Raw genomic sequence first — 17,354 nt, 5'->3', positions numbered from 1 at the left:
ATGTGAGAAATAAACAATGTGTAGAACGCAGTTACAAAAAGTAGGACCTATTAGTTTACGAACTTTTAAATTAAACTTTACTTTGAAACTTAATTATATATAATTATATGATTCCTATATTAATGTAGTAAAAAAAAAAGTTATTTATTAACAAATGTTTGGCATATTTTACACAATTCTCTTATAAGATATTGTAGAAATTTATCTATATTAGAAAAAAACATTCCGTTCCGTATGATATACACTGTAATTTGACTTGTAATTCTCTATTTTGGACAAGCAATCGCTGATATTGTCAATATTCTCAGTATCGCGAAGTCTTACCTGTTGTTGATTATAATCTACTAAAACAGGTTAACTACTTATGAATTCACGTCGCTAACTGCAAGTTTTATGTTGTCGATTTTTAAACAACTCCGGTTTAGAATCAATTAGGCTTTGTATCTTAGATAAATCTATGCTTACTTTGAAACAAAATGCATTGTTATTCATTCTAGTTTCATTATAACATACGGCATTCCCCTGAAATGCTGCGTACTGAATAAGTTTCTTGGAATTGCGTGTATAGATTTGCTTATTTAGAGTATTATGTTCATTAAGTTTTGTAATATTCGAGACACACGGGATATTTTGATTATTATTTTTTGGTCTTATAACGTTAGTATCGTCTAAAGATTTGTAATCGTTCGATACCGAAAAATCGTCTGTATGATCATTACCAGTTTTATCATGTTGACTCATCGAAACAGTGATATTATTTTGCGATACTTTTTCAATATTTTTATTAACATTAAAATCAAAATCGATATTGTGCATTAACTTACTAGTCTCTTTAGAAACAGGCTGTACTTCGGACTTTTTTTCTGTAAGCATAGGAGTTGCGTCGCAAATGGATGCTTGATCATCTTGCAGATTTTTTAAATTTTCTTGCGAGCCTTGGTCATAACTATCCGGAGTTGTTACACTGTCTTTTAAATTAACATTATCTACATTCTCATCATAAACTGTTTGGTTCAAGACTCTTAAATTAGTATCACTGGTAACGAGACACGTCACTATTTCATTGTCATTCTCATTACAAAAATGGTCACTCGTAATCACGTCGTCATTTATTGGATTTATATTTTCTACTATATTATTACGCGAGAGCATTTTGGATCTGATTGGATCTAAATTTTCTTTGATATCATCTTGACCGTGCACTACATATTTAGTACATGTACTTTTGTCATTAACAGAACAATTGCCATTCTTCGAAGAGCGAGAAAATTTGTCGGAACGTTGTCGGTCAATTGACAAATTTTCCATATAATCTGAACTACATGGAACTTCGCGCGATGCAAGAATGAAAGATTTTTTTGACTTCTGACATGCATCTACGCGTGGCCATCGATTGTTATTCTCCCTAGGATTTTTCATCGGGATATTTACAGAAAATGTATCGTATAAAATCATCTACAAACAATACAGAAAATTAATTATTATTTCATGAGGAATTTGACAAGATTAACGATTTATCAAATTCATATAATATGAAATGTACCTGTATGTTGTTCAAGTCGCAAACTTGAAATTTAAGATCCTGTAAATTCATGTATTGCGGTATTAATCTAGGTTGATGACAGGTGTTGTGATTGTTGGTGACTTGTGGAAAGACACTTTGGATAACCGAATTGACCTCCTCATTGTGGGCTCCACTAGGTAATAATGTTCAAAATATATCGTTAATGTTTATAAAATATTATTCTCTATATTTAAATTTTATTTTATTATACTGCTCGTAATTTATTTACAGATTAATTTGCAACAGAAAATCAACACATGAAACTTTGTACTTTATACTCACTTTTTATGACAGTCGCTTGGGTCGTCTGTGAAGTCGACAGAAAAGAGTCCAACAGGTTTTGTGCCTGCATCCCCGTCACACTGTTAGAATCGCAAGATATACACTGGAGAAGAGGTACGGGGAAAACTAATTTACAACAAAAAATACTCCCCGCACTGTGTCTCACCAGAATGTATTTCTACATTACTCGATTAAGAACGCGGGGATTTACGACAATGATACGAAAATAATTTTGAAACGTTAATGATCTAAATATCTCAAACGTTTTTTTAAAGGTATTTTCTAATTTTTTTTTTTAATATTGCAAATACTTGCTATGTGAATATTCTTTATAATATTTTTCAACGTTTTTAATGAGTTACTTACATAGGATTGATCCGATGAATTATTTCCAACACTGGGTGTATTAATACATAAATCTTTCTTTGTTACAGCTTCTTGTCGATTTACTGCTACTACTTTATCGTCACTCATATTAGGCGCATTAAATCGATCGACATTACATGCAGTAACATTATTTGTTACGGGCGGTAAAATACTATTCGATGATAGAGCATACACTTTTGTTTCCTCTGTTTTTACTGCATGTGTATTTAATTCATTAATTGTAAAGTTCGGATTTGGTATTTTTTGCAAATAAAAACCATTAACTGGTGGATTTTTAATTTGCAAATAAACTCTATTGCTTTCGTTATAATCTTTGTATTTCTGAGTTTGTTGTGCAATAGGATTATCCTTGTTTTGTTGAACATTAACAAACATATTGTTTTCTTCTGAATGTGATACAATTTCATGCGCATTTCGCATATTATCCGTTTTATGAACCTCGTACAAGTTAGTTGTTTGATTATTTAATGGATTGAGTACGTTACTCGTAGTTCCAAATGTGCATCTTGAGAGACCTTTATTAAGTTGGTCAATTTTGTCTGGCTTGCTTATAGTTATATTTTCGTTTTGTTGTTTATTTGTACTATGTGCAACAATAACACTGACGGCTGCAGGATTCGTTGCGTGTAACATTTCATTAGAATCACTTGTTTTTATTTTTTTACGGTTCTCAGTAAAATCACTCGCTAAAAATAAAATATAATATAATTAAAATATAATAATAAAATCATATTTACGATATAAAAAATACATAAATTTCCAGCTTTCTTTTATTAAATTACCTTCGTTCATGCTCCGCTTAAAATGCGCGGTCTGTGTGACAAGTTGCTGCAACACTTTACTCAAAGACATCGGATCAGTGATATTGGTAGGTAATGTAACATCATTACATACATCAGGTACATTTTCGAACACTTCAGGCGGTACAGAAGTAACACTAGTAATTTTAATATTCATAATTGACGTTTCACTTGTATCAATTGTATTTCCTTCCAAATCATCACTACTTGAAGCACCCAGATCTAACGTGGTATTTTGTGACGTTATAACACCAATTGGACTTTTATCTGATATAGGTATACTTTTGTTCAAAGTCTCAAATTCTGATAAATTAGATTTTGATACACTAACGTTATCATCCAATAAATCAATTATAACACGTTGTGCCGATAAATCATTTGCTATATTTTGACTATCAGATATTGCGGAAGTAGTTGTCGCATTTAACGACGATTTACTAATTTGATTTAATACGGGGGTAGGAACACACGATTGCACAGGCTGCTGCGTACGTACAAACACAACTCCTGTTCTTCGTTTCCGTGCAATAAGCTGTAAAAGTAAGCAAATTAAATACAATTAGATAGTATTATAACTAAAATTCTCAAAAAAAAATTACCTCAATTTCATCATCGTCGCTATCAATTGTAATGACATCTGTTTCTTTTTGTATCGGTTGAAAATGTGCATTACTTTTATCAGATATTTGTTGTTTTTTCTGAGAAATATCTTCCTTATTTTTTTGCTGAAGAGTATTTTCTTTGCTTGTTGATGGTTCTTTTTTCTCATTACTTTCATTATTATTTAGCATTGATGTGTTAATACTTTCTAAACTAGCTTTGGCAGTTATATTCCTTTCAGTATTTGTGTAGTTTAACCTGTTAAATAAAATATCAAATTACATTGAAATAAATCTCATAAAATTAAAATACTTTCTATTATCATTATAATTATTATTATCAACCATTCATCTAGCCTTAATTTTTCCTGTTGTAATTTGAAACATCGTGGTCCAGGTCGTAATTTTTTGTTCAAAGCAGAATTCAAGGAAGTGGAAGATAAGCTATTATTAGCTAATTGCACAGGAAAATCAGTGCCCACAGAAATATCTGTATCAGTGTCCACAATTGAATCTGAATCTAAATCTGAATCCGTATCCGAACCTGAATCTAAGTTTGAGTCAGATTTTAATTCTGAATGTGAATTTGGAGACCTTGCATCAAAATCTTTAGTTTGACTAGAATAAAAAAAAATATATAAAAGATATTATTAGAATAATCCATTATTTGATCATAGCTTAAGATAAATATTTTAGAAAAAATATTTAAAAAAAAAAACCATATGCTATATAATGCTATATACCTATCTTTAATAGAATTGTCCAGTCTTATATTATTTGGCCTCAAATCATTATTTGCTAAAAATTTATATAAAAATTACATAAGATTAGAAATATAATTATAATACTTTTTTTATAAAATACTTACATAATATAGAAATACATTCACTACAATCCCATACTGGATTAGCCCATTTTAACTGCCCACAAGCCTTATGAATGCCTTGAGAACCGCAAGTTCGACATAAAGTCAACTCCCATTTACTACATATAAAAAAAGTATTTTACATATATATTGTAATATATATATATAACATAAAGGATTATTAGCATATTATAACTATTACTTACGCGTTATGACTTGTATATTTTCTTCCTTTTGGACAAAAACATTTTGGTGCATCACACTGATCATGTCTGTACAAAAGCTCTTCAAATGCATTTGGTACTAATTCCCATGAAGCATCTCTAATTGCAACAAAATTTTTATATATTATCTTGCATTTTGTGCAAGTATTAAACAATTAATTATTAGTATTAATAGTACTATTAAAATTAATTTAGAAATATTTTCCACATATCTTTTACATTAACAATTAATGTTCACAAAACTTATAATTAAAAAAAAAAAATAAAAAATAGTTATAAAATTTTGTTTCTATACTTACTGACTTGGTACATAAATACCATATTCTAACATAGTCTTTTGAAAATCTTTTTTATTATTACATAAAGGACATTTAAAAAAATATCCAGCACTTAATGCAAGTTGCTAAAATGAGAAATTATCTATATAAAATTATTTATATTTCAAACAAAATTAAGTTGTTATTAGAGCTAACCTGAATACAAGTCCTATGAAACCAGGCGTCTTTTTTACAACAAGGAGCCCATAATGTCTTCACCAAGTCATTAATATTAACTTTATCATAACAAATATAACATAATACACTTTTTCCTGTACAAATCTGTTTTAAAATTTGCTCATCAATGTTCTGTTTTGGTCTGTGATTTATACAATATGATCTGAAATATTCCAATTTCAAATAAATTACTCAAATAGTTACAAAAGTCCCAATATCAATCAATTAATTTAATATTTTAATCCCACCTAAATTCACCAAAAAATTGATGAAGAGAATTGGCTCTTAAACCGCAAGGAAGGTGAAAAATACGTTTGCATCTTACATTACAGCAACCCAAAGTAGCACCAGCTTTTCTGCAGTATGAACATACCTAGAATCATGAAAAAAGTTCATTAAAGTTAACAAATATAAACGTAACATGCTTCAAGCAGTTTAATTAATAGATATTCCACAAAGATCAGAGTTTAAATTCTGCTTAACATTGTTGCAACAATTAAAAAAAAAATTACTTGTATCAAATGTTAAATTAATTATAAATTCATCAATTATAACAAATGTAACTGTAATTAATTTAACTTAACAAATATTAATACACAAGACAATCAGCTATTTTTAATATATATACCAATCTCTTTCCTCTGCGAAGTTCTTTTTGTATATCTTCTGCAAGAAATCCAAGTATGCCTTCATCATCATCTCCTTTTTGTTCCATGTTTGAGGATAAGAGCTAAAAAGAAATTTATATATATATAAAATAGCATAACAAGCAACAGACAATTCAGTCTTCTACTTTGAGTATTTTTAACTATAAACTTTTAAAGGACATGAGCATTATTCAATTTTTATTGTTCAGTATACATATATTAAACTAAAATACTACCATCAACTTATGTTCATATCTCCAAAGCTTCTCATACATTCAATAATGCAGTAAATAAAAATTAAATATATCACTTATAATATATATTCAAGATCAATGTCATTGTGTCAGTAACCTACCATACAATAGTAGTGTGTAACAATCCCATTGTGTTCATAAATTTTTCCATATTCCAGTTCATTGTCCTCTGCTGAATTGCAAAAGCAGCAGACCTTAGAAATTGATGAATTTCCCTTTGGGGACATCCTATCTAAACAATAAAAAAACGCAAAAAGTTAAAGTTGTGTAATAAATAATTGGCCAGGATGGTAACGATTCCTGATAATCACACAAACGCAAAATAAATACGCCCGTGACGGTTAAATTGTCTGATAAATCTGATGAATATTAACTAAATTCACCTGACGAGTGCGTCGTCGTGCATAAAGATGATTACACCACAGAGAGGCGTCACAAGTCAGGATCCCACGAGTGACCAAATAGCAATTTTCTTCATGAAAGAAGTGTGAGGTACAAGGTTAATAAAAAATAAAAAAAAATAAAAAACCGGCTGTAAATGAAAACTTCGAACTATAGTCGTCGCGATGCCATAAAACGTTGTTAGACGAATTTAAAGCACGTCACTACAGCCGTAACCATAAACCTAACACGAAGATCTTCGTAGTGTTATCACAGTCTCCATCAACGAGAAAAATTTTCTCAGATTCATTTCTCACGTTTCCATTTTTGTTTCCGAAAAATTAAACTTATGTTTTGAATAATTTTATACGAATGACGTGTACTAACTAACTTCCATTTGGAGGGAAAACGGAGATGCCGAGTCTCTAATTGCTCGATACTAATTGGCTACGTTCAGCAGAAATGCTGCTTCATAACTGTTGTAAAAATGGTGAACTTGATTGGCGTATTCCACCAAAATTAAGAGAATATGCCAATCAGCTTACTATGGTAAGCTTTAAGCCATAAAAAATTAGCCATTCATATTAGATAATTCTCTTGAAATTTTTAATATGATTGGTCAGTTTCTTAAGGCTTAAGATTTACAACACCCATTGTAGACGCGACTTTAGTTCGGACAAAAGTCGTCTCAACTGCTTCATCATTCCCGACTCACTGTGGTCTTCTTCGCATGCGCGAAAAACACTTCCTCTCTGTTTCTGAATAGTGCTGATTAGTGACTACTGGCAGAGTAGTGGTCAGTGTTGTGGCTGTATCATTTTTGATTGCCGATATTTGACCCATAAAACGAATCATGACTTCGCTTCTCGCGCCGGAAATCCCACCGCCAGGTTTTTCCTTCGATCTTTGCCAAAGGTAACCATTTTCTTTTATTTTCGTACATTGTAAATTTCGACAACTTAGAATCTTAGCTAACCTACATACTGCTATGTCATACATCAAATCAGAAAGAAATTATAATGCAGATAGAATGTATGCTAATTATTGTATATATAATATACATATATTTAATTTACAGATTTTAAACGTTTTAATATGGGACTTGTCAAGTTTACTAATTTTTTTTTCTGTATTCAGGAACAATGCCTTGATTAAAAAAGGTTTTACTGGTCCAAAAGCAGTCAAAACAGGCACCACTATTGCTGGTGTAGTCTATAAGGATGGTGTTATTCTTGGTGGTGACACACGAGCTACTGAGGACACTATTGTTGCTGACAAGTACAGTTTAAAAATCCATTATCTTGCTCCCAATATGTAGTGAGTATTATAACATTTTATTTTATCAAGAAATTAATTTAATGAGCAATGCATTGAAGAGAACATAAATAATTTTTAGCTGCTGTGGAGCTGGCACTGCAGCTGACACTGAAATGACAACTGAAATGATAGCCAGTCAATTAGAGCTTCATCGTTTAAATACTGGTCGCATTGTGCCTGTGTGCACTGCTAATACTTTGATAAAACAAATGCTATTTCGTTATCAAGGCCATATTGGTGCTGCACTTATCCTGGGTGGTTTTGATCTTGATGGACCCCAGTTATACTGCATTTATCCACATGGTTCTACAGAGAAATTAAAGTATACTACTATGGGATCTGGCTCATTAGCTGCAATGGCAGTCTTTGAGAGTAGATGGAAGCCCAATATGTCGGTAAGAAAATTAATTAAACATTCTAAATTATGAATATATGGAAATAAATATTTGGCAAATTTAAAGTAATGTTTATTTTAAAAATAATTATGTAAGCAGTGACAAATTTATATTATTCCTTATAAAATCCATCGATTTATATATTGGTATATTGATATACATGTAATAATTAATATCGATTTTATGAATATTTGTTTATTAATATATTAAAATTATTTTTATTTCTTATATTAAAAACTCCATATTTGAATAAAAAATTGACGTTTTTAGGAAGAGGAGGCGAAGCAGTTAGTAGCGGATGGCATCCGCGCGGGCGTATTCAACGATCTTGCGTCAGGATCCAATGTCGATCTTTGCGTTATTCGTAAAAACAGCGTTGAATATTTACGACCGTACGATACTGCTAGCGTGAAAGGCGAGCGACAGATCAGTTATCGCTACAAGCCTGGTACTACATCAGTGCTCACGAAAACAGTACAACCGATTATTGTGGAGGAAGAAACGGTGCGCACAATTGCACTCGAAGCGATGGACACATCGGCATAAAACTCAGTTAATTAAAATAGCTGTTCTATATAAACTTTAATTAATAATTAAATTTTTTCAAACAGTAAGAAATTTGCCGATTGTGTAAATTAATTTGATAAATTGTAATAAAAATATTACCAAAATTACGTAAGGATAATAGTACGATTTCTAAATTTTGATTTTAATAAAAGAAAAAAGTATTTGGATTAAAACCAAAGTAAATAAAAGAATACATGTTAAAAAAGTCCGGCAGCTTGCTTAAGACGTTGTTTCTTCCAAGTCGGTAATTTTTCGAACTCTGCGGGTTCCATTTTAAAAATTGTGATGAAATTATCATAAGTTAAATGCATTTCTTTGCGTCTAACATCCACACCAGACGGTAGATTCTCTGGCTCGTTTTTCAGTACCGCCGGTGGGTACTTGATGTAATTATCGAAGTCTGTGGTGGCTTTTGAGATCGTTTGCATTCTTGTTGATTGATCTTTGTCTTCTAGTTGGGAACAAAAAATGTCAAACGATTTGTAATCTCTTAGTAGATTATGATTCCAGTTGTCGAATAGGCCAATAAAAGTGGCTGGCTCCAAACCTAAGAAGAAATAAAAAATAAAATTGTAAACGACGATAAGCATAAACTATCTTGTACGTAAAAAGGAGTTTGAAAAGACCTTTAACAATAAGTAACGACGCTATAATAAACTTCGAAATTAAGGTATTTTCTAACAGAGTTAGATTTTTATTTGAAACATGCTAAAGAAAGATATTCATATTTAAGAGATTTGTTCGACTACATTGCTTGGATGGAACTCACCTTGTTTGATCACAGAAATGGCAGTGTTGCGATTTCGACCAGCGGGATGGGTGTAAAGATATATTGTGGCATCCTCCACGCATTCTTGCAACGTCCTCGGACTGGAGAATTTACCCACCCATATCCAGATCACGCTGCCGGCGTCCAGCAACCAGACAGCTTCCGGTATTAAAGAATTCTGTCGAAATCCGAGAATCTGCTCGCCCACGAAAAGGCCGTTCTCGGTACGACATTGAAAGAGATGCTTGTCCAACTCTTCACCGATCTCTTCAAGCTCTGTGCTGTAGACACCTTTTCCTGAGAAAGATAAATTTACGCGATACGACGGCAATTGTAATTATATAACTTTACAATTGTTTGTGTCACTTTATTAATTATTTATTAATTTTATTACCTCCAAGCTCAGTCCAGAAGTCGTCGCCCTCTTTACCTTCTACAACAAGTGGTGCGTTTCTGGGTGCAAGGCGTCGTGACGTTTGTCTAGCGTCACCGGTACTTTTGCCACCGCACCAGACAACGGGCGCGTGAGAGAAGAGAATGAACACCGCACTGGAGTCTAGGCTGCTGGCTCGACACGGACGTTCCACAGCTTTGGAAGTGTATGGCGTAGAACCGAACACTCTGACCAAATACTTTTTCGGCGCTGTAAGTCAAGAATTTTTCTATTAAAAAAAATTGGTGTTACGCGTAAATTAGCTGTTAATTGTTAATTTACGCATAACACTTTTTTTTTTTTTTAATAGGATTATTAGATGATTTTTGAGACTTGCTCGAACACGAGTTTTTTAATGGCGACGATTTGGGAGAAATAACAAAAGAGAGATCTTTACGCGAATCATGATGTCGTCCGGCAAGTATCTTAAGTTTCCCATCATAAATCTGCAATAAATGAGGCGGTTCTCTGCCTTGAGATGCTTTCACCAATTGCGCGTTCGTCTCCTCGGATAAACGACAAGCTACTGTTAGAGCTGCATCTCGATCTATCTTGACAGAATGAACACCTTCCCAGCAGTAAACCTGAAGGAAAAAATTATGATTTTTAAAAAATTATAATTATAGACACGAGGTAAATGTCACTTCAATATTTAAACCAAATCAAACGCATTAAACAATATTAAATTACTTCAATAATTACAAAAAAAATAAAAAAAATAGCATTGATCTAATTAGTTGGTAATAATTTTTTAATAAGCTTTTTAAGTTTAAGATATAAAAAGAAAAGTTAACAGACTTTCTTGAAGAAAAGAACAAATATTTCACGTACAATACTTCGAGATCTTCGTCCCTGTCCGTATTTGTACAGCATCACGTAGCAAGCTTCCGCGTAATAGATTCCTCTGTCGTCCTCCACTTGAACCATGCCTTCCTTCAGTTCGACCCTCCACAAGGTTCGCTCACCGGATCCGTCATCCACCAGCTGGCACTCCGCTGCCATCTTGGGCCTCTCGTTCATGTAATCAGGCTCGAAACTCGTCGGCAAAGTCAACGGCCTCGTCTTCGAGGGTTCCCAGCCCCTCAACAGCGCCTTCATCTCCGCCGGTTCATGACCTTCGTTTTATTTTATTAATTTTATTCCCACGAGTTTAGCTATTGCGCACCGCGAGTCATTACTACGGTTTTAAAATTCTAGAAACTCTTGCGATCATAAACTTTTGCATTTATTTGCAGGTTTATTTTTGAGATTTTTAAACAACCGCGCCTCCGAATGAGATAATTATTTAATCGTGTGAGAAAGCAAATCCTGCTCTACCTTCCGTCGTTCTGGCCACAGGCACACCGTCGCTGTAATCCTTTTTCTTGACGAAACCTCGCGCGTTTCTCACGGCTTCCAATCTTTCTCGCGCGTTGACATCGCGGCCCACCCAGGCCCAGACGCCAGCTTCACCGCGGTCCACTAGGTACACGGAGCCGGAAGTCAAATCGCCGCGTAGAATCGGACCGGACTTGAGCTCGGCGACTTTGTACTTGCCCGATTGTTCGCTGCACTTGTATAGTTTAATGGGGCTGGGAGGGTTGACGCGATGCTGGCGATCGGGTGCCACTACCCTCGCCGAGGAATCCAGCACGCTGCTAAAAAGCTCCCGGTCGTCCACAGGCAAGGTCTGCTCGTAGCCGTCCTCGACTACCACCACGCGACCGTTATTGTTCTCCTTTCGAGATTCTAAAAGGCTAGCAGCGTGACGTTTGTGTAGCGGGTCCGACAGAGATCCCAGCCACAAGAAAACGACGCCCCTAGCAAAAAAAAAAAAAAAAATTAGTTTTCTCTACAGGACTCAATTACCCGGAAACTGTCACGCACTTTACGTGAATGTCCACAAGGATGACATCCCGGCAACTGAAGTGATCCCAGTGTACTGTCGCTAACTCGGTCAGAATCGGCACGGCTACGCCGGATACGCGGTGTAGGGAGCATCCGGACCGCTCGTGATGTAGGCTCTCCACGGCCAGCCGTTGACGAAAGTAGGCGAGAAACCGAGGACTCTCGCGGCCTTGTGCCTCGCGCGTCAAGATCATCGCCGACGTCTGTGAATCTAGCTCGGCAGCGCGAAGCGCCGCGGCGCCGGACACCGTCGAGTCGCAATTGCCTCCGATCCAGAAGTGGATAGCGCGTACTACCGGGGTGTCCTTTAAATCTTTAATCTGTGAAAAGACGAACAAAATCAATGTCAACGTTTTTACATAAACCAATTAAACAAAAAAAAGTTAAAAAAAAAATCTTTAATCTCAACCGTCGCGGCTTATCTCTTCTCGAAACATCAATTTTTAATAAATGCTAACGTTTTCTTACAGGTTACAAATAGAGCTGCAATTACGCGTGCGAGAGAGAATTTTCTTTGTGAGACGATTCAATGACTAACGCGAAGAGTCAAAAGTCTGCGGAAGAGAAATTGCGGTCTAATAGGGCGTGGATTTCGTTAGGCGGTGGTTGCGCTTTCGTGCAGTTTCTCTCACGACGATGTAATACAATGGAAGTAAAAGTACCGGCATGCCCGGGTAAGGAAGTGTCCCGTCCTTTGCGGACACAGCGTAGACGATGTACGCCGACTCGGAGAGGAAGAAGCCCATGTTGCTGCTGCTGACGACCGTCGCTCGTAGACCCTGTTCGGTAAAAACAAATACGTGATAAGGTAACTCAAGATGAATAATTAAACATGCGGCTAATTAGATTATACATATACTGTAAACGAAGAGAAATTTATTGATGCGAACCTCGATTTTCCAGACCCGAAAGATGCTGCTGTTCTTTGGAATGTTTCTGAAGACCTCGCCGCCGGAGTCATCGCTGCGGTAGCTCCTGTCGTCCTGCGGGATGGTATTTAAAACTTCAGGATAGAGCACGGTGGTCATTGTTCGCTCGCGATAATTAACGGCCTCTCAAAAATTTCCGCCCACCCGACTTAAGCTCTCAAAAGTAATGTCGCGAAACCGCGAAATGTAACGACGTTAAGATGAAGCAGAAAAATGCTGGAAGAGGCTCCAAGATGGATCGTACAGATCGACAATTGAACGTGCGCGTGCGATAATTAATGGTAATTAATTACAGAATGCGCGATAACATTGTTATGTTCGCAGCTCGCGCGAGCCGAGGTTTCGCAACGGACGCGGTTCGCGAGCGTACTGAAAACTGGGATACCAGAGCTCTCCCGAGAGGATCTTCGTTCGCCTCGCAGGTGCACTCAAGTGCGTGCTCGACGCGCTGCACGCAGCCTTGGGTGGAGAGTGCTTAGCGCATTAAACAAGTTTAATTTAGCTAGAATATATCTTTCAATATTATTTGGTTTGATTTAATTTCTACACGTTAACGATACATATAAATTAATTAACAAATTTAAGCGCCGTCTTTTCAATTATTTAATTGAACGGGACGCGAATTTATTAGTTCAGTTGAATTCATTTACTTTACTTAATTAGAAAATTAATTATTTAATGCAAAACGATTTAAATTACCCGTTACTTCTCGTTGCTGACGCGAATTGTTGAAATTGCGTTTGAAAAGAGAATTGTCGCTCTCCGGAAACGTTAGAAGAATGCCCCGAGGGATTTCAGGCATTCCTCCCGTAACATTTCTACGGCGCGTTTTGCGTCATCGGACGGCCGTTCCGGGCAAATTACAAGAGACGCGAACTTCTTTTTTTTTTTTTTTAATTTCTCATCAGCAACTAGCGAAAATTGTTGTTGCTCCCAGGAAACCCGGTGGCTTTTGTTGCCGCCCGCTTTCGGCCGGAGTTGATTGACCCGCAATCAACATCGGATCCCGGTAAGACGAGGGCCATTATGTCGACCGCCGTCGCATTGTGCTGGTTTCGTTCCCCGGCTTGTGTGTGTGAGCGCGTACACCGCGGATTCATTCATACACGAAGGGCCCGCGCCTTTCGCGCACATTCGTCTCACGCACGCACACGCGCGGCACGGCCATCACCCGCGACGATCGTCGTCATCGCGGCGACAGGGCAGGAAGTCGCAACTGTCGCCCGCATATCTGCGCAAAAATCGCGGCAAAAGGTGAGAATCCGCGGCCGCCAGCCGACCGCGAACAGCCCGCCGCGGGTCTTCCGCGCAGAAGAAAACGCCTCGCTTCTTCGGTCGCCATCATTCACGTCGGACCCCGACCGAACGGTGTAACAGGTGGTGCGATGGTCGTCAAAAGGGGATAGAATTTCGATCCGGCGAGTTTTGTCTCTTGTTTTTTTCTTCTAAAAGCGCTCGACAGGAAATGTCCGAAATGTGTCTCGAATTAAGGAGACACGGGGGACGGATAATCCGTTTATTCGTCATCGTTTTTACGAGCGATCGAGATCGTAATAGCACATCGAGATGATTCTCCTTTTTACTGATTTTCAGTATTTTTTTTTAATAACTGCATTTAATCGCAAATCTGGTATTTATTTAAATGATTATGAGCCTGAAACAGAGCGTGAATGAGAGCGGAGAAAATTTAATAACTCATTAATTAAAACTTATTATTAATTAAAATGGAGATTCAAGATCTATTTCAAAAGTCTCTTTTTTTTTAACACGAGATTGAAGAAAACTCGTTTGTTAATTAATTAACTCTTACAAAGAAACGGAAAAGAATAAAAAAAAATTCCTCGCGGCTTCCTAAAATAAACTATAGCAGTTAAAACCATAAGCAGATAAAAAGGATTATATCTTAATTAACGTAGTTCATCATTAATGTACATCTTACAGAACTCTCTCTTAAATTTAATTTTCCTTTTTCCTCGGTCAGAAACGAAATTAGAGGACATCCGGTCCCGCCGTTTGAAGGTCTTCCGAAAATTCATGGCGTCCCTCCGCCGTTCTCGCGTCCGCGCGAGTTCGCGTCCGAGCGGAATGGTCTTACTCACCCGCCTGGGGAAGTCCATTGTTCTCCGGTATCCCGGGGAGGCCGGGGCCCATTTAAACCGCCTCTACCTCGCGCAGGGGACACGCGCGAAGGAACGGGGACGCACGAGTGGGTCCGCTCCGCGCGCGTGATGCGCGCCGGCTAACTGTACACTGCGAGAACGACTCCGACTGAAAACGAGACCGCACCGGTGCCGCGCGCGAGTGTCCGGAAGTTAGCCCCGGAACTCAGGCCGGCCAGCCGTGACCGGCGAAGCGGTGGGCCAACCCGGGACGCGGCCTCATGAATACACGAGCGAGCGGCCCCCGCGGGCCCCATCGTTGATCTCACCTCCAACGCAAGTAACGCATACACGCGCACACCTGCCGCCGAGGTCCGCTGCCTTTCCAACGTTACCTCGCCACGGATAGATAGAGCACGGCGCTTTATTACACGTCCTAGAACACGTAATGGGCCCCTCGCGCGCGGCTCTTTCCACTCCTACGTGCGTAAATGTGTGTATACGCTCAGCGAACGAACACAGCGAACAGCGACGTTGGCTGTCATTTGTTATTTGCAACACCCGCGGTCTACGTTAGTGCCAGATTCTAAAGGTATGTATATGCACGCTGCGAACGAACACCGAGCGTGTTCTGACGCAACGATATTTATCTGTATATTTACATTTAATCGTCATTAAATGAGAAGGGTATAATGAGGAGGGTCATGAGAACGATTGACTTATAGATTTGCAGATCTCGGATTCGATCCCGTCACGATCTTGGCTTATTTGCATTTTTCTCAACGAAGGAAGCAACGGGAAACCAGCAACGATCTGTAGTTATTGCTTCCTAGGATAATAGTTATTCGGTAAGGAGAAAACATAAAGCAAAAGTACCCTTAGTTCCGAGTAGCTCTTTAGTGAGCAAGTCACGTAATTACAGAAGAGAGCTCTCTCTAGTGACTCCAATGTCAGGGCAGCTTGATATGGCACTGAAGAAGATAAAAATGATTCGAGTTCTCGCGTGACATCAAACTAATATTTCGAATTTTTATGCTGTTATATGTATGATTTATTTATTAGTCTCGTCGCAGTTCTCACGCAATAAGAGTTTCCTTTCGATCGAAAATCGAGAACTCTGAAACCATATAAATTCGATTTGACCCGATCCTTGAAACAAACAAAGTGCGCTCGTTGGACATTTCCTTTGACAGGAGGCGACAGGCGAGGGATGTGGGTCTGGTTGACAAATGTCAGAGAGCTCTCTCTGTCTTACCACCCTTCGGCGGCATGAGGATGGATTGGCGAAACAAGGAGTCTGATCAGTCGAGTGGTATAATATCGAGATAGAAGGACGCTCGTTGCCAACTAACATACAACGTGCGCTTTCTCTTTCCGGACAGTCGAAAACCTAAAGTGGGATGAGAACGACCGCCCTGGGACCAGGACGAAGGATACTGCCGCCGCCGATACTCTCGATCGCAGTGTTTGCTCCCAAGGACTCCAGGTTAAAAAATTAAATTATAAACATTCGTGAATTAAATTTCAAAAAAAGAGAAAAAAAAATTTTATTACGAGCTGATGTACATTTTAAATATTTTAAGTATTTGTATGTTATAACAAACTTATATTTTTATAATTAATTTATTTGATTTAGGTTGGAATTGAATTTTATAAAGATATTGGGAACTTCACGTCTGCTTTAAAAAATCTGGATCTTGAAACGAAAAATCACCTAGGATTTAGAACAAGTGACGCGCAAACAGATTACTTCAATGATTCTGATCAAGAAGAAACCGTTCCGGTTTTCAAGACAAGAGAAAAATCTACTTTTCAATTAGTGGTCCAGGGACCGGAGATTTTAATTTTTCAGGTAAAAATGTTCTCGTATTAAAATAATAATATAAAGAAATTTTTTAATATCTTTTTAGCATATTTAATTTTATTCTGCTCGTTACCACTGTTTAATAAAAAAATTATATTTATTTAGAAAAAAAATGAGGACTGTACGAAAGAATAAAAATTTATTTCTTTTTACAGGGCATCAAGCATTCTCCCTCGGATATCGCGCTTTATTGGAAAAAGGACTCTCGAATGTGGCTGTGGAAATCGGTCAGGCTTGCGAGAAAATTGAAAAGAACCAAAGCAAAAACTAGTGCAAGCGCTTTATACCGCGAGCATCTTTCATAGATTTATGTTTTACTCGACCGTACATGTGAATTTTTTTAATAGAAACTTAATTTTTTTTTTTAACTTAACTACATTTTGACACTCAAAGAATATTGGTATTACGTATAAAATATTTTTTTATATTTATCAAAAAATAAAAATATTTAAGAGAATATTAAGCACTCAAGGACAAAGATTTACATCGTTTCTATATTTCAATATAATTCTGTTTTCTATATTATATAATTTTATACAAATAATATAATCGCTACGAATTTTGAGGTTGATACATAATAAAAGAACAATTAAAATA

At 36.8% G+C, this 17,354-nt stretch overlaps 4 protein-coding genes across 8 annotated transcripts; 2 read left to right on the top strand and 2 right to left on the bottom strand.

The window, feature by feature from the left end:
• Positions 1–119: 119 nt before the first annotated feature.
• Positions 120–6,910, bottom strand: LOC139112361 (putative uncharacterized protein DDB_G0277255). 3 transcript variants are annotated; one of them, XM_070673332.1, is made up of 16 exons: positions 6,500–6,910; positions 6,218–6,344; positions 5,844–5,945; positions 5,464–5,588; positions 5,195–5,378; positions 5,021–5,124; positions 4,704–4,820; positions 4,501–4,616; positions 4,376–4,430; positions 3,990–4,250; positions 3,633–3,891; positions 3,016–3,565; positions 2,213–2,919; positions 1,847–1,926; positions 1,544–1,697; positions 120–1,455 (listed from the first exon to the last, which is right to left on the bottom strand). In XM_070673332.1, exons 1-16 carry the CDS (start codon positions 6,520–6,522, stop codon positions 379–381), a joined length of 4,041 nt encoding a protein of 1,346 aa, XP_070529433.1. In that variant the 5' UTR covers positions 6,523–6,910; the 3' UTR covers positions 120–378. The 3 variants fall into 3 exon arrangements, with proteins under 3 accessions (XP_070529433.1, XP_070529432.1, XP_070529434.1); XM_070673331.1 differs by having other exon boundaries at positions 3,978–4,250; positions 6,500–6,908; XM_070673333.1 differs by having other exon boundaries at positions 3,978–4,250; positions 6,218–6,348; positions 6,500–6,907.
• A 334-nt stretch (positions 6,911–7,244) lies between these two features.
• On the top strand, positions 7,245–8,883 carry Prosbeta2 (Proteasome beta2 subunit). Its single transcript, XM_070673353.1, has 4 exons — positions 7,245–7,412; positions 7,635–7,814; positions 7,894–8,209; positions 8,480–8,883. The coding sequence occupies exons 1-4, from the start codon at positions 7,351–7,353 to the stop codon at positions 8,753–8,755; spliced, it is 834 nt and encodes a 277-aa protein (XP_070529454.1). The 5' UTR covers positions 7,245–7,350; the 3' UTR covers positions 8,756–8,883.
• Qua (villin like protein quail) lies at positions 8,297–12,893 on the bottom strand. Its single transcript, XM_070673362.1, has 9 exons — positions 12,756–12,893; positions 12,528–12,644; positions 11,845–12,185; positions 11,296–11,777; positions 10,810–11,093; positions 10,376–10,562; positions 9,940–10,188; positions 9,546–9,842; positions 8,297–9,323 (listed from the first exon to the last, which is right to left on the bottom strand). The coding sequence occupies exons 1-9, from the start codon at positions 12,891–12,893 to the stop codon at positions 8,974–8,976; spliced, it is 2,445 nt and encodes an 814-aa protein (XP_070529463.1). The 3' UTR covers positions 8,297–8,973.
• An 895-nt stretch (positions 12,894–13,788) lies between these two features.
• LOC139112469 (uncharacterized) lies at positions 13,789–17,349 on the top strand. 3 transcript variants are annotated; one of them, XM_070673514.1, is made up of 5 exons: positions 13,789–15,485; positions 15,619–16,205; positions 16,276–16,379; positions 16,530–16,745; positions 16,913–17,349. In XM_070673514.1, the coding sequence occupies exons 2-5, from the start codon at positions 16,163–16,165 to the stop codon at positions 17,060–17,062; spliced, it is 513 nt and encodes a 170-aa protein (XP_070529615.1). In that variant the 5' UTR covers positions 13,789–15,485; positions 15,619–16,162; the 3' UTR covers positions 17,063–17,349. The 3 variants fall into 3 exon arrangements, with proteins under 3 accessions (XP_070529615.1, XP_070529616.1, XP_070529613.1); XM_070673515.1 differs by lacking the exon at positions 13,789–15,485 and having other exon boundaries at positions 15,499–15,741; positions 16,087–16,205; XM_070673512.1 differs by lacking the exon at positions 13,789–15,485 and having other exon boundaries at positions 15,499–16,205.
• The last annotated feature ends 5 nt before the right edge of the window (positions 17,350–17,354 follow it).

Source organism: Cardiocondyla obscurior, linkage group LG28, assembly GCF_019399895.1.
Source record: "Cardiocondyla obscurior isolate alpha-2009 linkage group LG28, Cobs3.1, whole genome shotgun sequence".
Lineage (NCBI taxonomy): Eukaryota > Metazoa > Arthropoda > Insecta > Hymenoptera > Formicidae > Cardiocondyla > Cardiocondyla obscurior.
This window is presented reverse-complemented; position numbering and strand designations above follow the sequence as displayed.